The sequence below is a fragment of the Juglans regia genome, chromosome 12, assembly GCF_001411555.2.
Source record: "Juglans regia cultivar Chandler chromosome 12, Walnut 2.0, whole genome shotgun sequence".
In the NCBI taxonomy this organism is placed as follows: domain Eukaryota; kingdom Viridiplantae; phylum Streptophyta; class Magnoliopsida; order Fagales; family Juglandaceae; genus Juglans; species Juglans regia.
In genome coordinates this window covers 7,256,748-7,279,305 of record NC_049912.1, presented here as the reverse complement: position 1 = coordinate 7,279,305, position 22,558 = coordinate 7,256,748, and the positions used below count along the sequence as shown (strand labels likewise).

General features: G+C 37.2%; 2 protein-coding genes across 3 annotated transcripts; both read left to right on the top strand.

The window, feature by feature from the left end:
• The first annotated feature begins 1,090 nt into the window (after window positions 1–1,090).
• On the top strand, window positions 1,091–8,060 carry LOC109010381 (U-box domain-containing protein 24-like). Of its 2 annotated transcripts, none has more exons than XM_018991207.2 (5): window positions 1,091–1,447; window positions 2,205–3,598; window positions 4,222–4,525; window positions 4,997–5,484; window positions 6,335–8,060. In XM_018991207.2, exons 2-5 carry the CDS (start codon window positions 2,366–2,368, stop codon window positions 7,328–7,330), a joined length of 3,021 nt encoding a protein of 1,006 aa, XP_018846752.1. In that variant the 5' UTR covers window positions 1,091–1,447; window positions 2,205–2,365; the 3' UTR covers window positions 7,331–8,060. The 2 variants fall into 2 exon arrangements, with proteins under 2 accessions (XP_018846752.1, XP_018846751.1); XM_018991206.2 differs by having other exon boundaries at window positions 2,201–3,598.
• Window positions 8,061–12,713: 4,653 nt separating this feature from the next.
• On the top strand, window positions 12,714–14,936 carry LOC109010380 (pentatricopeptide repeat-containing protein At5g08510). The gene is made up of 2 exons (XM_018991205.2): window positions 12,714–13,937; window positions 14,065–14,936. Exons 1-2 carry the CDS (start codon window positions 13,011–13,013, stop codon window positions 14,662–14,664), a joined length of 1,527 nt encoding a protein of 508 aa, XP_018846750.1. The 5' UTR covers window positions 12,714–13,010; the 3' UTR covers window positions 14,665–14,936.
• The last annotated feature ends 7,622 nt before the right edge of the window (window positions 14,937–22,558 follow it).

Genomic DNA, 22,558 nt, shown 5'->3' with positions numbered 1-22,558 from the left:
AGTCTAATATTGTATAATAAAAGACATTGAGATATAAATTAATAACTTTATTATTTCTCATTAAACTAATTTTAATCTAATTTTGGAAGGACCATATCATAGAAAATAGATAACATATAAAAAAAAATTACAAATTTTGGAAAGACATTTATATTTATATACAAATTTTGAAAATCTTGGGGAGTATATGTGAATTATAATTTTTTTGGGGGGTCATTTCTTATATATATATATAGAATTATGAAAAAAATTTAGTAGGAATTTTGAATTTTAAAATTTTTTTGGGGTGACCGTGGTTCCGCCACTGAGGATACATATCTAATATTTGCGTAATAATAATAATAAAAAAAAATCCATTTATTAATATGTCAAACACAACTATTATAGTTAAATTCCCTTGGAAATGGCTTCATAGCATTTTCTCAATAAGAAGCATGCAACACTTAACATAAAAAGTATTTATTTTCTTATAAACTTTTTAATCATATTATTTATTATTTCCTATTCTCCCATCAAATGAATAGCAAAAAAAGTGAAGCATAATAAATATATTTTTAATAATTAAATATTATATTAATAGATGATAAAATAATGATAAATAATAAATTTTCTTTTAATTTTTTTTTTTACAATTATAATAGATTCGGTAATAAGTAACATATTTATTTATACACGAGAGAAATATATAATAATTTTATAATATCTGGTCTCGTTTGGATAGTGAAATGAAATGAAATAATTTTAGATGAGTTGAATAAAATATTATTTTTTAATAATATTATTATTTTAAGATTTGAAAAAGTTGAATTATTTATTATATTTTATATAAAAATTTGAAAAAATTGTAATAATTAGATAAAATGAAATGGGATGAATTGAAAATATTTCTTATACAAACGAACTTATTATTTATTAAAATAATATCTAAAATATTTACCTAAATTCTAATAAATGTTATAAAATCTAGTTAATATATCTATATTTTTTCTAATTTTATATGCTTATGGACAGTGACGCATTTATATGTTGGTGCACTTATTTATTTGCTGAGGCCTGCTGGCCAGAGAGCAGTGACTTCGACCTACATTGACATTGTCAGCGAAAGGCTGGGAAAGAACTCAAAAAGTCCTGGAACGCAAACAGGGCGAGGACTTGAGAGATAACAAGATTCTTTTTTTATGAAAAGGGAAATATCCAAAGGAAGAGGAAGGGCTGAAGAAGAGAGAATTTTGCTACTTCTCTAATAATTTTATTTATTTTATTTTATTTTTTCTAGTGTTTTTCAGAGGTCCCTCCTTCTGTCTTTCTGTCTTCGTTGTCCCGCTGCTAGTATCTTCCGGAGGCACGATCGTTATTTTCCCAGAAATTTCTCGGCTCATTTTCTTGAAAAATCGGGGGAAACAATCTTTGCTTTTGTGAATTTTCATGGGATTCAACTCATTCTCAGGTCTGTCTCTTTGTCTCTGTTTATCTATCTTCTAGTATCAGAGAAGACTTTGTTGACTATAGAAGTCTTACGTTTCGTTCCTGAAAGCCTTTCCTTTCTGAATTTTACTTTTAGCTTCAAACTGAAACTCGGTTGGTCTTACCATAAACTAACACTATCTATCTTTATTTTACGTCACTGCTGCTCTACTGAATGAATTTTTGGGGCTTAATTGGCACTTGATATTTGGAATGGTTCTGTCAAGTCTCTTTGGTTGCCAAGAACATGTAGGAGATAAGAGTAATTATAATTGGTTCATGGATTTTTCTTTGCTGGTCATATGGGAAAATCAGACAGTTTTGCTCTATTGTGCTTCATACAAACAATTTGGCTTCTAATGTTTTCCATTTCGTGGAAATGAAGATAACATGTCCCTCCTCTGGGTATTAGAACTGAAGAATAGAGAAGAAAACAGTAGCATGAATATACCATGTTTTTGGGGCTTTCCTAAGAATTATACGTTAAGTGAAAGATTTCATCCTTCAAAATAATGTACAATCCAGGACTTAAGTTTTGATTTGTTTATCTCAGCAATCAAATGGAGCGATAACATGTGATCTAAATTGTTGTGCTCTTGCTTCCTACTTTAAATGCGTAGTAACTTAGTGGAGGCCTGGGTATATCTTTAAATAAGTTACCTATCAAATTTATAGTCAATCTAGCATAGAAAATGATAAGCTAATTACTGACTCGCTAATTCCATTGATATCGAAGGTAGGCTTATAAGAATATGTCCGAAGGGTGATCTGGGTATTGAAGCTGTTCTTGATCAAAAGTCCCAGTTTGTTTCCCAACAATCTGGGTTTGGCCATCTTTAGTTGGTGTTTTGTTGCATGGGATAAGAAGATTACTCCCTAGTTGGTTTCCGGTTGCAATATAATGGCAGTAGATGTGATCACTAGTGTTTCTTCTGTTCCGGCTTCGGAGGTCCTTTCTCAGGCAGTAGAAGGCATTCTTGAGATTGTAATTGCTGCCAATGACGTCCTTGTTAAGAAGGATAGTTTTAAGGAACTTGCGACTTACTTGGAAAGGGTTGTTCCTATCTTAAAAGAGTTGAATAGGAAAAATGTTAGTGATTCTGAGAGCTTAAACAATGCTGTGGAGATTCTCAACCGACAAATAGGAGCTGCAAAGCAACTTACTCTGGAGTGCAGCAAGAGAAATAGGGTATATCTGTTAATGAATTGCCGGACAGTAGTTAAGCGCTTAGAGGACACTGTGCAAGAGATCAGCCGGGCACTGAGTCTCCTTCCTTTGGCCTCTCTGGATCTTTCATCTGGGATTAATGAAGAGATTGGGGTACTCTGTGATAATATGCAGAGAGCTGAGTTCAAAGCGGCTATAGCAGAAGAAGAGATTTTGGAGAAAATTGAGTCAGGAATACAGGAGAGGAATGTTGATCGTTCTTATGCAAACAAATTATTAGTTCTCATAGCAAATGTTGTTGGCATCTCGACTAATAGGTCAGCATTGAAGAAGGAATTTGAAGAATTCAAGAATGAGATAGAAAATGCTCGGCTGAGGAAGAATGAGGCTGAAGCCATACAAATGGATCAGATAATTGCTTTATTAGAAAGGGCTGATGCTACTTCGTCCCTGGAGGAAAAAGAAATTAAATATTACACCAAGCGGAAAAGTCTGGGTAGTCAACGACTGGAAGCTCTTCAATCATTTTATTGTCCGATCACACGCGATGTTATGATGGACCCTGTGGAAACTTCTTCAGGTCAGACATTTGAGAGATGTGCAATTGAAAAGTGGTTTGCAGATGGGAACAGATTGTGTCCTCTGACCATGACCCCTTTGGACACGTCAGTTCTACGGCCAAACAAAACTCTGCGGCAATCAATAGAAGAATGGAAGGATAGAAACACTATGATTACAATTGCTTCCATCAAGCCAAAACTCAAGTCTGAAGAAGAGGAGGAAGTACTTTATAGCCTGGCACAGTTACAGGATCTCTGTGAACAAAGAGACCTGCACAGGGAATGGGTAGTATTGGAGAACTATATACCTGTTCTCATTCAATGTGTTGGTGCCAAAAATCGTGACATCAGGAATCATGCTCTCATCATCCTCTGCATTCTGGCAAAAGATAGTGATGATGCTAAGGTGTGTCTGATGATATAAACATTATTGCTTCATCTCCCTCATCTTTTACTAATAAACAATAGTTTGCTTTATTCTCACTGGGACTAAGTTCTGTACACTGTAGATTTTTTTTTATTGAATTTCAGCCGTTTGTTTAGGCCTGTTAGAGAATTGGATTGATGTTGGACATGGGCAAGAGTACATGTGTGCTAAAAATATATTATATTAGCATATGGGGTTCTCAGATAACAAAACTATTGCCTCTTATCTCCATATAATCCTGGAATTAATTTTATCATATTAGTTGGTTGAAAGAGTGAAAAAATTAGTCTAGATGAGTTAAGGATGGAACTAACCGTTTGAATTTATACATGTGCAAATTGGGCCCAACAGTTATTCATCGTAGTAAATATTGGTACATGATAGGTAGCTATCGATAAATTATTGCCGACATTTCTGTTTTTGAATTGGTACCCCTCAAAGTGGCAAATATAATTCACTCCTATACTACTATAGATATCCCCTTGTGCTGTTTGGTTCCTTTGGTAAAAAACTGCAATATGATTCATTTAATGACAAATGCTGATTATTTTCATAGATTTCAATTTTCTCAACCACAAAAATATATATATATATATATGCAGGAAAGAATTGCAGGAGTTGATAATGCTATTGAATTTATTGTTCGATCACTTGGGCGTCGTGTTGCTGAGAGAAAGTTAGCAGTGGCATTACTGTTGGAATTATCAAAATGTAATTTGGTAAGAGATTGTATAGGAAAGGTTCAAGGTTGCATATTGCTCTTGGTGACCATGTCAAGCAGCGATGACAGTCAAGCTGCCCGAGATGCCCAGGTGCTGTTGGATAATCTCTCATTCTCCGATCAGAATGTTATTCAGATGGCAAAGGCAAATCATTTTAAGCATTTACTGCGGCGTCTCTCCACAGGTTATTATTTCAATGAACTGTCACTTTAGTTTGTCATGAATGTGCTTGTGAAAGAACGTTTATTTATACCTCTTTTTGTATAATAGGAAATCCCTCATATTGTATTTTGAAGTTTTCACAATATGAATTTATGAATACAACAGTTCTATTCTGGATACTCAAATAAGTCGACTACGAATCGCGGGCCCTTTTCATGTTAATCTAAAGTTTTCAGTTATTTAAAGCGCATTCTGTTGTAGTCATTCCCTTCCAGCAGAGTGTCTTGATCAGAAGAGCATAAAAGATAGTTATCCTGGATGAATAGGTAATCAGGCAAAAGAATCATCAAGTGGATCTTTCATCTGGATGGTTTCCATGACATAATGAAAGGAATAGCTGGAAAGTTATTTAGTCTCCTCTTGTTTGTCAAAGGCTATGCTTATGTATAACGATATGCAGTTGCGCTGTAACTTGTTTCCTTTTATTATGCAGGACCAGAAGATGTAAAAATGATTATGGCAACAGCTTTGGCAGAAATGGAGTTGACAGACCACAATAAAGAATCTTTGCTCGAAGCAGATGCTCTAGGTCCACTTCTTCACTCTGCCTTGCATGGCAACACTCAGCTGCGAGAAGTAGCTTTTAAAGCTCTTCGGAACCTCTCAAGTTTATCAAAAAATGGTCTGCAGATGATTAGAGAAGGTGTAGTGCGCCCATTACTCGATGTTCTCTTCCATCATGGTTCATCACCTAGTCTGCGTGAACATGCAGCTGGCACAATTATGCATCTAGCTGTATCAACCATATCTCAAGAATCTAGCCAGATTCCAGTTTCATTGTTGGATTCTGATGACGATATTTTCAGACTATTCTCTTTAATCAACTTGACAGGACCTGATATACAACAAAGCATTATGCAAACCTTCCAGGCCTTGTGCCAATCCCCTTCTGCCACAAACATCAAGACTAAATTAACACAGGTATACATATATGTTGCAAATTTACTTTTATTTTCCAATGAGAAATGGTTTCCTGCCAGAACAACTTGCCAAACAAAAGGTAGATGTGTTCTAGAAAAATCAATAGTGAGATACTGCCGAAGGTTGGCTAGTGTAAGGAAAGCTTGGCAGTGTGGTCCCAAGGTTCAAAAAGGACTTGAAGGAAATGACCTACCTTAAAGCTTACCTGTGATGAGAGAAAAGATGGTTCTAGAATGCCTTAAATCGATAAAATGAACCAACATAAATGATGAGACCAAGTATATGAACACCAGATCTGTTTAATATTCTGGGTCAAGTCAGTTCCCAATTGTAAGTGCATGCAGTCAACTGTCAGCAATGGCTTTGATGCTTAATAAGGTGATATTACATAAATTGAATCTTTCGCTCATTCTTATTCTCTGCCCCCCACCTTCTGTGTGTGCGTGCGCACAATGATATGCACAATTTGTTTTTGTTTGTACAAATGACAATTGCTGTTGAAAACCATTCTTCCCCTGGCTTCCAAAAAGTTCGAACTACTTGCTTAGGGCATTGTACTTTTTAGGATTACGAAATGAATCTTCCAAAGGAATAGCATGAAGATATTTTTCCTAGTGATATAAGCACCAATTCTAACCCTTTTGTTGACTTGTCACCTGGGTTTCTTTCTTCTTATTGATTTTCCTTTTTCTGACATCACATAGGCCACATTACTTCCTCTCCCCATATGAAGATGGGGAATGTGGTGTGTCTTCCAGTTGTATATCATATCAAGTGCTAACTTATTCTTGGTGTAATCTTTCTATGCGATACATTATATTAGCATTAACTGGTTCAATTACATTTACAGTGCTCAGCTGTGCAAGTTTTGGTTCAGTTGTGTGAACTTGATAGCCCAAGCGTACGGGCAGATGCTGTAAAGCTATTCAATTTTTTGGCAGAGGGTGAAGATGAAGCCACTATCCTAGAGCATGTCAATCAGAAATGCATTGAGACTTTACTCAGGATCATCAAATCTTCTAAAGATGAAGAAGAGATTGCTTCTGCAATGGGCATTATCTCCAACCTGCCAAAAATCCCCCAGATCACTCAGTGGCTTCTAGATGCCGGGGCACTTCCAGTAATTTTCTATCATATTCACAATTCCAAGCAGAACAATTCCCATAAAAATAAGTTGATGGAAAATGCTGTTGGAGCGATATGTCGTTTCACAGTCCCAACAAATTTAGAATGGCAAAAGCGTTCAGCTCAAACTGGCATTATACCCTTGTTGGTACAAATGCTAGAGTTGGGAACCACCTTGACCAAGAAACGTGCTGCGATCTGTCTTTATCAATTTTCAGAGAGTTCTCTTCAGCTGAGCAGGTCAATTCCAAAGCGAAAGGGGTTCTGGTGCTTATCTGCTCCTCTAGAAACTGTCTGCCTGGTTCATGGAGGAATCTGTAGCATTGAATCATCATTTTGTCTAGTAGAGGCTGATGCTGTGAGACCTCTAGTGAGAATTCTTTCAGAACCAGATCCTGGAGCTTGTGAGGCTTCTTTAGATGCACTATTAACTTTAATTGAAGGTGAGAGGCTGCAGAGTGGCAGTAAGGTGCTTGCAGAAGCAAATGCTATACCACCAATGATTAAATTCCTTGGTTCGCCTTCCCCCAGTTTGCAGGAGAAGGCTCTACAAGCTTTAGAAAGGATTTTTCGGCTGGTGGAGTTGAAATTGAAATATGGAGCCTCAGCTCAGATGCCCTTAGTTGACTTAACACAGAGAGGAAGTGGCAGCGTAAAGTCTCTGGCAGCAAGAATACTTGCTCACTTAAATGTACTTCATGATCAATCTTCATATTTCTAGAGGATCAAGGAGTTGAAGATCAGACGCAAAACTTGATTGAATGCGTTTTTAATTTTGCAAGAATCATCACAATGATGCAGGCAGGAAGATGAGCACGGCTAGGCATGGGAACCTTCGCATAGAGGGCAGAACATTCCTCTTTTCCTTGCTGTTGTTACTAGCCACGCTATATTGCAGCTAAGACAAACCAGATTGACCATATGATCTAAAGTACAGAGTTTGGTTCGTCCATAGGGAGTTAGAGCTTGATGCACCCAAGGTAGTCTAAATCTGATATGTGCTTTTATTTCCCAGAAACCGGGCCTTTGGAGAGGTAGCAAAGCAACAGTGGCTTATGTCAAACAGCGCAGGATGTCTTCTATCTGTATATCAATACTTGATTGGTTCAGCAGAGGAAGAAGAAAAGCCAATCCATGCCACCAACAACTGATGATTTGAGTCGAAGTGAGACTATTTTTATTAGAATTGAATTCTTTGCCGTTAGTGGATTCTTTGATTCTTGTGTATAAGGAAAACAGGTGTAAGATAGTAAAGAATAAGGTCTTATCTTGAATTGTTAAATCCTGTCTTTCATTTTCTTCTACCTAAATTAAGACCTTATTTATTTGGACTTTGGGCGTCCAAATCAATAGCGCTTTGAGAATGAAACTCGACCTAAATTGGGTTATGGTTTTTTATGTGTGGCAAGCCAATATGCACATTGAGTTCCCCTGTGATTTGGGCCAATACTACAGGGCCAACTTAGACGTGTTACTTCTCTCCACCCCTCAATAAAATAGCTTCTTGCATCCATAGCTGAGAGAGAGGCTTTTCTGATTTGCTCATTTACAGCTTGTATTCTTGACAAGCCAAATGTTTTGCCTTTTTTTTTTATTAGTTCCAAAACCTTTGGTTGAGAGGTTTGCAATCACAGTAATCAGATAGCAGAGACATAGAAATATGTTTAGATTATATACATGTATCTCAAAGTAAGGGTGCTATCCACACCCCTTGGGAGGGGGGATACCTCTTCCTGCACCTTGCCCTCGCCTTGGCGGGGGGTGGGGTTCCTCCCGAGATCCGGCCTAGCACCCCAAGGATGGAACCCCCCCATTTGGGTGACAGGGGGAAGATTTAGACCCTTGGTCCGTTAGCTCCTTGTCCGGCCCAACGGGCCCCGGGCCTAGAACCTCTTTCTGGGCCATTTTGAGTACAAATTTTAAAACTATATTTTACAATTTACATATAACATAAAATTAAATAAAAGGTTGTTAAAGCATAAAAAAAATAAAGTATTCTAAGCTATTACAATAATACAAATTAATCTAAAAATATTACAAATTGTCAAAAAATTAAAATGAATAATATTACAATATTACAAATTGTATCTAGCAGACTAGCAAGATGACTTTTAGTCTTGAAATTGGAATTTGGGGGTGGTGGGCAAGTGAGACTGAGATTATAAAACTTGAAACATTTATATTAAAACAAATTAAAATTTTAAACAATATAATAATGATATATACATATATAAAAACTTTAAAAACATAAAACTACAAGTACAAACCAAGTGAGACTATAAATGTTTGCATATTAAAGGATTGGGAATTTGGGATTAGGGTTGGAACTTGAGCAAGTGAGGGCGTGAGACAATAAAACTTGAAAAACAAAATAAGAAAAAAAAATCTTAAATACAATCATTATATAAATATGTGAAAAAGTAAAAAAATAAAAATTACAAAACTAGATGAGATCGATATCAATATGAGATCAGTGAGATTGGGCATGTGACAATGAGACTATAAAAGTTGAAAAAAATACAAGAAAACCAATTAGAATTACAAACAATAAACATTATATACATACTACGAATAAATAAGAGAATCATTATACAAACCAATAGTAATGGTGGATTGAACTACGAAGTCATATTGCAGTCAATGTAGATGTAGGGGCATTTGTCGAAGTTGTCCCTACAACAATTAAATTTGAATATAAATAATAACACAATATATTATAAGTAAAAGCAATATTATAGCAATATCAAAGGTAAGAGCGATTACTGGATGCAGGCTGATCACCACTAGTCTCCCTCGGTCTCCACATAGTTTATCACATCCAGAATATGAATTGGCTTCCATTTGATCAAATTTTGAGTGCAAATCAATGCTTTCACAGTGGTAGAAGACAATGAACTCTGAAATGGATTCAATATGCGCCCCTTGGTGCTAAAGGCCGACTCTGAGACTACGATGATAAATAGGGATGATCAAAATATTGCGGGCTATGCCTCCAATGATGAGATACTTGATGACATTGACCTTCCATCAAGATAATATATCAAACTCTTGCGTAAATGGGTTCAACTCCGCTGCCAAGTACCTATTCAACTCCGACTGTGTGTCTGAAGGCCGACGAAACTTGGCAACCTACCCCAACCTCTCACCCCACCCTAATCTATGCTTTTTCTCCATCTCAACTTAGGGAGGAGGCGGTGTTGTAGGTGTAGGTGCGGGAATATTACCACCTCTGAGTGTGGCAAACTCATAAAACAATCTCTTAAGGGTTTCCTTAACCCTTACCATAATATAATCCGTTCATGCCTTCTCGTTCACCAATGCCAATCCATACGCCATACCATCAATTTTGTACTAGGGGTAAAAAACAATAGCCATATATAGTAAAATATTTAACCTACTCAAATCTCCTAATACTTGTCATACTTAGCTCGCATGCTCATTGTCATTTCTTGCAGCTGTGTTTGGTCACTCCCACACATTTCATCCAATTATTCTTTTACCTGACATACTTGCTGAAAAAAGTCATTGGATGTAACTATCCAATCATCATCATTAGGCTTGCCCAATCCTCCCCATCACTAAAATAGTTGATATATTGTATGTCCTCCTCACCTAATAATTTAAAGCCTTTTTAAGCTCTTGAGTCATTTTCAGTTTCAAGAAGATTGAGTTTCATCTTGTAGGAACATCAATACACAACCCCTTCTTGCATTCAATACTTAGAGCTCTTACAACAACCTTGAATTTATCAAGCCATGCCGGTGAGGATCTCACAAGCCTCACCGCAGTTCTAACCCTTGCAACTGAATCATGAACATCTTTCAAACCTTCGGTCACAATAAGATTCAGAATATGTGCAACACATCTCACATGTAAATAATTACCACCCATCATTGTCTTATTGTCCCCTCTAAGCTTATTCTTAAGATACCCCAAAGTTGTATCGTTAGAAGAGGCATTGTCAGTCGTTACTGTCACAACTCTCTCCAACCCCCACTCATCTATCGTGGCCTCTAAGGTCTTCCTAATGACCCCACCCTTGTGATTGACAATTTGACAAAACTTGAGACTTTTTTTTTTGTTTAATTGTTAATCAGAATCTATACAATGAGTAGTCAAAGACATATAATTAAAATTTTGGACCGATGTCCATGTATCGGTCGTGAGGTAAACTCTTTGACCCCTCAATTGGTTTCTCAATAGTTTTCTATGTAAACAGTATAGTTTCATAATATCTTTTGCCACCGTTTGACAAGGAGGAATATCAAAACCTAGGTTCCAAGCATACTCTAAACTTAGGTTCCAAGTATTTAGAGTATACTTGGAACCCTTCACCCTCCACAAATCGAAAGGGCAACTCATCTACTACCACCATACGAGTTAGGTATCTCCTAAACTCATATGGATCATATTTAGTATACCCCTTCAACGTTATCCCCTCACTACCCTCATTCGCCAATTTTTTAAGTTCAATATTGAAATCCCTAAACTAAATTTGGGGGATATTGAAATTCAAAATTAAATTTGGGGGTTTCAATATTACAAAACAAATTGAACACGTAAATTATTTTAGGGTTTCAATCTAAAACCCTAATTTATGTTAGGGGTTCCAAAATTGAAACCCCAAAATGTTAGGGATTTCAATATTGAAACCCATAAACTAATTTAGGGTTTCAAATTGAAACTCCAAAACACCTAGACATAAATTAGGATTTTGGGTTGAGTAATTTAGGGGTTCAATATGAAATTCTAAATTACTTTAGAGGTTCGGACTGAACTACTAGATAGTCATAGACTCATAGTCAAGAAAAATGACACAAATCTCCACAGCATACAAATCACAATCCCATCATCTAAATCCATTCATCAAACATCCTCCAAATCCAAACATCAAGACACAATTCGTAGGAAGGATCAATGATAGTTACAGAATGTACTACGTAGGAGAGAGAGTGTGCAACGACAATGGTGAGGGTACTCTGCTAGAGAGAGGGTGTGACGACTGAGGGTATTTATGTTGAGAGAGAGGAGCGGCGAGATAAAATTTTCAAAGTGGGAGAGTTTTGGGAGAATGGGAGTCGTTTGGTTACTAAACTCATCTCAACTCATCATTATAACTTTTGCAAATCCTAACATAAAATATAATAAACAATTCAATTTTTTCAAATCCTAAAATAATAATAATATTAGAAAATAATATTTTATCATCTCAACTCATTTTAACTCAACTCAATTTAACATCCAAACGCAGTCTTATAATAAAACAACGTTGTTTTGGGTATTTCTAAGACGGGGTGTTTTACTATAAGTATAAGTTTTTTTTATTATATATATATCTCTCTCTCTGGAGTGGGGGAAAAGTGGACGGGGCCCAACCCCATCCCGCCCTTACAAGTTTGCCCTGCGAGCAGGGCAAGGTGGCGGGGGCAAGGCCCCACTACCCTCCCCTATCTCAAAGTCCTTGAGATTTCATTACAAGTAAGCAATTTGGGACATACCATGACAAAACCTATTGGATTGGACAATACCATGGTATCATGGTCTTGAAAAAATTTTCTCAATGATTTTTTGTTTGGATCTTAACGATCGTTTCCAACTTCAATAGAAAGAGTTTTTTTTTTTCTTCGTCAGATGAGCACTTTCATCACTTTTAAAGGTTAATTGAATCTGCTACATATGGTAAACGCTAAAAGGACAGATAATTAAATTTGAATGGATTCAAAATTTTGCAAAATACCATAATAAATTAAGCTTTAGTTTGTATATGGACAAGAAATTCTATTTATAAATTGGCTGAAAATTTAAATTTTACAGATCAAATTTTACTAACATGTGAAGTTTGCAAATTCAATAATGTCATGTCAAATCGTAAGAGCAATGCTAGATACAGTCCTCATTTGGGGACTGCAATGCAAGCCTAGGCAATTTTATCTTTAATTTTTTAAAAATTACAAAACTATCCCTCCTGAAATGATGCTTTTTCTCATTTAATAAAGGGCCTGCACATGCAGTCCCCAAGTGGGGACTGCAAATAGAATTTCTAAAAAAATAAAGGAATCGATAACTTTTACGGGATGCATCAACTCTTTTCCAATAGTAATAAATTGTACAGACCGGCTTCTCGTAGGACTATACACCAAACACAAACTGCTATACTGCATTCTCTCTCTGTAAGCGGCATACATCATAGTGAGTCAGTGACAAACGGAGAGGACGATATTGGCTCCAGATCTCAACGCTTTTATAGACTTCAAATTTTGTTCAAACGAGAGAGAGAGAGAGAGAGAGAGTGGGATGAAACAACATGTCAACACGTAAATGTCAAATCCCTGCATCTCCAACCCTGGTTGTCGAAAATCCCACCATTCCATTATTGGAACATCACATAGAAGAGGGTTGTTATGAACCAACTGAAGCAAATCCACGCCTATACTCTAAGAAATGGCATAGACCACGCCAAAACACTCATTGTTGGGCTCCTTAACATCCCAAACCTTTCCTATGCCCGAAAGCTGTTCGACCTTATTCCAAATCCAACTGTCTTTCTCTATAACAAGCTCATTCAAACCTATTCGAGTCACGGGCAATACTACCGGTGCATGTCCCTCTACTCCCAAATGTGCCTTCAAGGCTGTCCGCCAAACCAACACACCTTCACGTTTGTTTTTGCCACTTGTGCAGCCCTCTCGTCCCCTTGCCATGGCCAAATGCTCCACACACATTTTGTCAAGTCGGGTTTCGAGTCTGACGTGTTTGCTCTGACTGCTTTGGTTGACATGTACGCTAAACTAGGCATGTTGGCCTCAGCACGCCAAAAATTTGATGAAATAAAAGTAAGAGATATACCCACTTGGAATTCAATCATTGCAGGCTATGCCAGGGCTGGGGATATGGAGGGTGCATTAGAATTGTTTGGTTTGATGCCTTGTAGAAATGTGATTTCATGGACGGCTATGATCTCTGGGTACTCACAAAATGGACAGTATGTGAAGGCCTTGAGGATGTTTGTGATGATGGAGAAGGAGAAAGATATGAGACCAAATGAAGTGACGATAGCAAGTGTTCTTCCGGCTTGTGCAAATCTCGGGGCATTGGAGGTTGGGGAGAGGATTGAAGCTTATGCAAGAAAAAATGGTTTCTTCAAGAATTTGTATGTAAGCAATGCTGTATTGGAGATGTATGTGAGGTGTGGTAAAATTGATATAGCTTGGCGGGTGTTTGATGAGATTGGTGGCTGCAGAAGTTTGTGCTCTTGGAACTCAATGATCGTGGGTTTGGCTGTCCATGGACAATGCAACGAGGCCCTTGAGCTTTATGATCAAATGCTGGTACGTAGTCTCTTTGCCTGTGGTTCTTGCCTTAATGAATGACGAGTATTGGCAATTAATATAGTTGCGAAAATAAGCTTTTTTCAGGTTCTCACTATCACATTTGTGTATTGTGGCCTTATACCAGAGAGAAGGAATTGCACCTGATGATGTTACATTCGTGGGACTTCTCTTAGCATGTACTCATGGAGGCTTGGTCATTAAAGGTCGACAACTCTTTCAATTGATGTTGACAAACTTTCATATCGCTCCCAAGTTAGAACACTATGGATGCATGGTTGATCTCTTAGGTCGTTCCGGAGATCTGCAAGAAGCTTATGACCTTATAAAAGGTATGCCTATGAAACCAGATTCTGTAGTATGGGGTGCACTTTTGGGGGCTTGCAGTTTCCATGGTAATATTGAACTGGCTGAAATAGCAGCCGAGTCCCTCTTTCAGCTTGAACCCTGGAATCCGGGGAACTATGTAATTCTGTCCAATATTTATGCATCAGCTGGTCAGTGGGCTGGAGTTGCAAAGTTAAGGAAGTTGATGAAGGGTGGCCTGGTTACAAAGGCAGCAGGGTACAGTTTCATTGAAGAGGGAGGCCAAATTCATAAGTTCATTGTGGAGGATAGGTCACATCCGAGGTGTGATGAAATATATGTGTTACTGGATGGAGTTTTTGCTGAGATGAGGCTTCAACGAGATGAAGCAGATTGTGAACCGGAATTTGAAGAACAATGATCAGATCGATGTATTCTTATATGGTAATGAAGCAACTGTGTGCTCTATTGTAGTGGATAGTTCAATTGATTAAAAAGGGGATATATTTTAAGACCCATTTGCCATAGTATTGGATCCAATGGCTGGTGTCCAGTTTCAAAGAGGAGTTGCTTTTACGAGAACAAATACTAATTTTCTTTTATAGATTTTTTCATCTCCATTTATACCTGACGATGTGACATATTTGAAGTGGCTGTCCATTAAAATTGTAAACAATGAAATTACATGAAGTACTGCACCACATTAGCATGCTTGACCAGGGATAAATATATATATATATATATATATATATATATATATATATATATATATTCAAGGAAGAATAGCATTGCTTGAAAATAGCATTGCTTGAAGGAAAGATCTAGCACAAATACTTCACATGCATTTCTTATTTTAGCATGAAATAATCTTCCTCATCGAACGGCCTCAATTCTAACATAAAGTGGATTCGAGTCATTGTAGCTAAGTCCATTTTACAAAGAGTTATGTCATATGATGTTATAGATAGTAGCACATCAACACAGCTACTTGAGAAGGATCAGTCGCCTGCTTGCATGTATTTCTTGACCTTCTTCTCAACTTGAACTGAGAAATCTTGAGGAGAGGAGGCAGGCAGCCGTAGATGTTAGATTTTATTTTTTTAATTATTTGTTAACTGTTCGGGATTAATCAAGACGTTGTTCGTGGACACCCGGTGCCAATAATAAAAAAATTATTTGTTATCTGTTTGCCCTAACTACTATTTCCTTTCCAAGCAAGCAGCATGAGTCCTTCCAAATAAAGTGTGAGTAATTTACATGTGGTCCTCCAAACTAATATTAACATGCTAAAGTATTTATTACCCTTTAAATCTTTTGGGTGAATATAGAACTGAGAAAGTACTTTGAGAACCCAATATAAACGGGCGGTGGTGAGAATTGAAAGCATTTCGTGGCACATGGTAATTGGATGATCTCAATGTATGATGTTTTAGCATGAAGAGTTTAAATCCAAATCCTTCAAAATTAATGTTTTAATCAATAAAAAATTATATTTACGAGTCGGTGTAGAGGAAAACACCATAAACACTACTAATTTTAGATTTCTTTTACAAATTGAATTATATCATATTAACAATGTCAAAGATCAGTGTTCTATTAAGTTTGTGAGCTTTATTTTTATAAGAATTTTTTTGTAAACCAAACATTTTTCTTCGTATAGAATAACTCTTACTCAATGAGTTTTGCTACTTGCAAGCCTAGTATCTCTGTCTGTCTCTCTCTCTCTCTACATATATATATATATATGTATATATATATAGAAAACACTCGGTTTCCTTAGTTGGTCGTGTCTCCCTAATGCATGTTCCCCTCATCACTTGCCTATCGTGTTCTTTGTTGTTTTGCATTTGGTGCCTTTTTAACCATTCTCGTCTCTATGTTTCTCTGCTAGTGTCGATTCCTTTTGGACTGAACTTAGTTGCTGATATTTTATTTTAAAGGTTACTATCCAAGCATGAGTACATATATATGTTTCTCTTCATTCATCATGGGTCCACGTCATAACTGTTCATGACTAACACGCACATTCACAAGCATTTTGAGCCTTTGTCAAGTGGGTGTCTGGCTTCATTCTATAATTTTTTTTTTTTTTGAAGAAATACCCTTATGCCATTCCATTATAAAAATGAAGAGATACAAGGAGGAGCTTCCTCCAATGTTACAATTAAATCCGAAATGGTAAGATCATCTTTTGCAAGTAAGTGGGCTATATGGTTGCCATTTCTCCTAATATGAGAAACCTCCACTTAGCAAAACAATTAAGACATGACCTTGTTTCACTCATAAACATGCTTGAGCTGCTCCAAATCTCCTTGTCTTCTTGTAAGGCCTTTGTTACTTGTAGTGAATCACCCTCAATGATAATCTGATGCAATCCAAGGTCCAATCCCAGTTTAACTGCCTGTAGAGCTTCATATGCTTCATCTAATAAGAGGTCAGGAATAACCTGTTTTCTCTGCCTCATTGTGGCAATGATTTGACTAGCACAATCCCTAATGACAACTCCTATACCAATCACTCCATTGGCCTTATCCACTGCACCATTCTAGTTTTAAACAGTTCCACACAATTTCTGAGGAGCAGACCTGGATAGCTCTGTTGCTATTTTAAGGATCAGTGTCCACCTCGGCCATCAAGTCTAACAGAATTCTAGTCTCTCTAACAATGGAATTAGGATGAGTGAACTCCTTGTTAAAAATGAAAATATTCCTTCTCCACCACAATTTTCTTGCCACCACCACAAACTCTAGCAATTCTTCTGCATTTAAGGCCATAGCTAAAGACTCAACAAACAACAGCATAGGGGCCTGAGGTAGAGCACATTTCTGAAGTCTTTTAGAGCATTGACTCCATACATCCATTGCTGCCTCACAGCTCCACAAGGCATGAAAGACACTCTATTCTTTCCTGTAACAAATGACATAGTGGATCATTCACAAATGGGACATAGTCTCAAGGTCAATCAGTTCTGCAACAATTGCATTACCATCTAGAGTCTTGATTGGGCTTGTGACCTTGCTGGGATTAGAGTGGACTAGCATTTGTCTTTCCATATAAGAATGTTAGAACCAATTCTCACCCTCCAAAAAGAGTCGGCCTCTACAACATGTCTGGCTGCAAAAAGACTTCTCCACACAAATGAGGGTTTAGAACCCACTTTAGCTATCTGTAATGTCGACTTGGCCTTTAAAATTCTAGCAGCAAGAGAGTTAGGGTCTTGAATCAATCTCCAGCACTGCTTGGACAACATTGCCTTGTTGAAACATTCAAGATCCCTAAAAGCCCAAGCCTCCAGCTGACTTGGCTTGCCCCATTATTTTCTAGGATATATAGTGGATCTTGTGCTCCTTCTCTTGTTAACCCCACCAAAAATTCTAGATGGCTCTATTTATGGACTGTAGTAAAATGGTAGGCAACTTAAAGACATTCATTGTATAGGTTGGTAGGGCTTGGAGCACTGCTTTGAGGTAGATTTCTTTCCCTGCTTGAGATAGAGTTTTAACTCTATGATTACTGAGCCTTACTCTGATGTTATCCAAGATACATTTGAAGGATTTGAGCCTATCTCGACCCACCACAGATGGTAATCCTAAGTACTTTTCATAGGGCATTGTTATCCTCATACTAGCAATAGATAGGATGTATTCTTGAGTAGATCTAGTTGTGTTCTTGCTAAAAATAATTGAGGTCTTCTTGAGGTTAAGTCTTTGGCCTGATGCCATCTGATAGGTTCTTAATAGGCTTATCAACCTACTCCATTCCACTGTTATAGGAGGCTGTCGTCTGCAAAAAAGAGATGAGAGACTCTTAATTGACCTTTTGCAACTGGAATACCATGTAATAATCTGCCTTCCTCAGCTTTGCATAGCAGATTGCTCAGAGCTTTAGCACACAACATGAAGAGGTATGGTGACAAAGGGTCACCTTGTCTTATGCCTCAAGTAGGCAGAAATTATGTTTGAAGTTCACCATTTACAAGGAGGGCATATGAAACAGTTTCAAATTTTCAATACACTTCATCACTAGTTCCACCCATTGATTGCAAAACCCCAATTTGTAAAGGACAACTCTTAGAAAAATCCACTCCACTCTGTCATAAGCCTTGCTAATGTCTAACTTTAAAGCCATGTAACATTTTATTCCTGCCAATTTACATTTCATTGTATGCAAAGCCTCAAAATTCACAATTATATTATCAGATATTAGCCTATTGGGGACAAAAGCAGATTGAGAGGGTGAGATAATAAAAGGAAGCACATTCTTTAATCTATTAGCTATTACTTTAGATATGAGTTCATAAAGTACATTACAGAGGGAGATATGCCTGAATTCTGTCACTTTGTAAGGGCTTTCTTCTTTGGGGTGAGTGCAATGAATGTGCTGTTAATGTCTCCCAGGCTGCCATTTGAGTTAAGAACATTCAACAGAGCTTCACACACCTGGGGTCCCACGATTGGCCAATACTTTTGATAAAATATTGCAGGGAAACCATCTAGTCCTAGTGAGCTTAGGCCATTCATGTGAAAGAGAGCTTCTTCAACCTCTTGTTGTGAAAAAGGTTTAGTCAGCATTTCATTCTGTGTGACAGTCACTCGAGTCTCCAAGGATGCAATGCATTTTGTAGGATTGTGTGGCTTTGAGGAGGTGAACAATTATGCAAAGTGATCTTGGAATAAAAATTTAATTCCCTCTCTTGAGCTTATTTCTTGGCCATGACTATCAACTAGTTTTTTTTGATGATGTTTGTTTTTCTCCTGTGTGATGAGGTGAAAATATTTTGTGTTTCTATATCCCTCACTCAACCATCTTTGCTTGGCCTTTTGCTTCCACTTGGTATTCTCAACCTCAAGGATTCTGTCCAACCCTCTTTGCACCTGCTTTATCTCCTCAATTAATTGGCCTGTATTCCTTTCCTGTAGTTTGGAGAGATGGGCCATTTGGTTACTAATTTCTTGCTCAGAATTATCAAAAATCTACTTGCTTCATTGTGACAGCTTTTGTTTACAATTTTTAAGGCCCTCAGAAGTGAGTTGGATTTTGTTTCCAGCCAACCTAATGTATCCTTCAAGCTTCACTGTTTTAACACAATCATTCCTTAGAGACCAGCTAGCCTCAAATCTGAAAGGCTTTAGATGTCTGTTTGCAAGAGGTTGCTGTTGTTCCATAGTAATCCATATAGGACTGTGGTCTGAGTTAAGGGTAGGGAGAGTGATAACTCTTGAGTCAGTGTACAGGCAGTATTACAAAAGCCCTATCTAGCATTTCTTTAGTGAAGGCTCTCTCTTGCCTTCCATTGGACTAAGTGAATTTGCTTCCAGAGTAACCCATGTCACCGAGTCTACATCAAAAGGCCTCCATTTGATTATAACATCTCAAAGGCCCTCCACATTTCTCTCCATAGCTCAATATATATCTCATTAAAATCACCTACACACAACCATCTTGTTGATGCTGTAGGTGTCAAAGCTTGTAGCAGTTGCCAACTTTTGTATCTCTTTGCTGTGTTTGGATTTCCATAGAACCCAGTTAGGTACCAGGGGACACCCTCCTTCATACCCTTTACTAACAGTGAGATATGGCATTGAGTATAGGACAACACTTCTGCCTCTACTCCTTTCCATAGGAATGCAAGGCCTCCACTAGAGCCCTTCGAATTAACCACAAAACTGTACTCAAAGTTCAATCTCCTTTTAACAGATTCCACCTTTAATCTTTTGCACTTTGTTTCCATTAAGAAAACAAAAGTTGGGGTCTTATTTTGCACGATGAGATGCAAATTATTCATTGTCCGAGGGTTCTCAAGCCCTCGACAGTTCCAACTTAAACAACTCATTACATAGGGTGGGGCTGTGCACCGACCACCAGCACACCATTTTTGTTTGAAAAAACATCAATCACCTCCTCATTTTTTGTTCTCTTAATGACCTGGGCTGCAGCTTCAGCAATTGACTGAGCTACAACCCTCTTAGTGCCACTTAGACAGCTTACATTACTCTCCCCTAGGCTTGCTAATAGACTTTCAAAACTTCTATATCTTGCTTTCCTCTTCCAACTAGCTTTCTTTTAATTTTCTCCAGGGCTTGGACTTGGTCTGAGACAAAATGGGCCAAGGATGAAACTTGGGCCCTCAGGTCATGGTTGCTCTTGAGGCCCAAGGTTGACTTTTGGTTTTTACCTTTTAGGCTATGACTGGTGCATTACTAGGACAGTCTAACTTCTTAATGTCTTGCATAAGACAAGCCTTTGCTGCTTTAAAGGTCTCCTCAGACTTCTCCAAAAGTGGCTCACTAACATTTTCCTTCAAAAGTCTCTGGGTTTCCTCTGCAGGATTCCTAGGAGAAAACATGTTTTCAGTTACCATCTTAGATCTTGCAATGTCAACATCAGACAGGTCTATTTCCTGGCATTCCATCTTTGACTTAGAGTTTTTTTTTTGGAGCTTCATCCTTATCCTCCCCTCCCTTCCTTCATGACTGTCCCTCTTCATGGTGATGACAGACTCCTTCCCCATATTTCTTTCTTGTATTATCACCCTCCTTGACTGCTGGTGCTCGCATCCACACCCCATATTGCAGCTTGCTACTGCTAAGAGAGCCAATACAACATCCTTGCTGAGCATGCTCTTTGGAGAGCTTATGAGATGTCCACTTCCACCCTTATCCTCAAGAATTTCCCCCAACCAATGTCCCTATCATTTGTCTGGACTGTTATTACTCTCCTAATACTTTAACCAATCTGGACTCCCACATCATGTGTCATGCTTGCGAAAGGCATGTTATAAGCCTACACCCAGAACTCTTCCTTATGGAAAGGAACTTCATTGATGGATCTGCTACCTTCAAACACTTGAAGACACAGCAACCATCTGTCAAAAGACCTTGGTCTGCCATGTACAACATGCTGGAGGTCCTTCTCTTGGTTAAACTTGATGAGATATTTGTTTGTTCCAACTTTTGAGAATTGAACCCAACTCTCACATCTCCAAACTTTGGACATAGCAATTTTGAAGGCTTCTTGAGTAACTGGTCTTTCTGCTATGATCATGGCCAATAACAGAACTTACCATGCTGCATGGCTTTGGCAGTGGAGTTGGTTGGCAAGATCACTACCCCTTTTTCCTTCTTAGTGAGACTAAGACCTTCCCACTGTTTTGCTAAATCCTCCTCCATTGTAAGCTTTTCAAACTAGCTAAGCTAGTCTAAGGGACTCAACTCTTCCTAGAGAGTAAAAACCTCACCTAGCAAGAGAGGACTATAGAAGGTTTTCACTTCATTGGCTTCATGCTATAATTGATTATGCATGGTTGACATAAATATGACATGTTTGGGCCAACGTTTCTGCTAATGACAATGATAGGAGCATAGGGCTACTTGGATTCATTTTCTCCATGTTCGGTTTCCTTTGTCAATTGTGCCAAAAATGGAGAGAAGATTATTAAAGGAAAGTTCAATGTTTGATGAGGAGAGTTTCAAGAAATTGCTTTTGAAGGAAGTTAACCTCTATTTAATTTGACATGACAAGACTTGATTTGTTAGAGATGTTAGTTTTAAATTTCTTTATCAAATCAAGTATTGCCATGTCAATTAAATAGAGGGTGTGTTTTACATATCAAGTTTCAAATATAATTTTTCATTAAGAGGCCCATTTTGATTTTTTGATTTTGATTTTTGTTTTTGTGTGTTGGCCAAATTTGATGTTCAAAACAATCAATAAGAGTATCTCTAAATCGTTGGGATCAAGTTTTAGAGAGAGGGTAATACAATAGATGAGATTATCTCTAATTTGTTGGTTTTGAAAAATGATAGTATGACTATCAAATGTACCCACTCATAGATTTTTATTTATTTCTATTTTTTAACTTTCTTAATGTTTGAGTAAGTGACTATTAATGAATTTATATAGTTTCTTTATTTTTTTCTTAATGGTTAAGGATGTTTAAAACATGATTAAAAAAAAAAACCACATTTGTACTAGTGTGCACATTTGGTGGACATATTTGTTAGTCACCCTAGCATTGTCCTTATGTTTTAGTGCGTAAAATCTTATCTATAGTTTGTTATATTTTTAATTGGGTTTGGCATTTGAATAGTGGGTAAGATAATATGTGATTATTTATGGAAAATGATAGTATGACTCTCAAATATGCTCACTAAATGTGTCCACTCATATATGTTAATTTTTTTAAAATTTTTTTCTTAATGATTAAGAAAATGACTAGTTTTGAATTTGTATTTTTTTAAATTTTTTTAATGATTAAGGATATTTAAAAATGCTTAAAAGAAAAAAAAAAACCATATGCATTGGTGTGCATATTT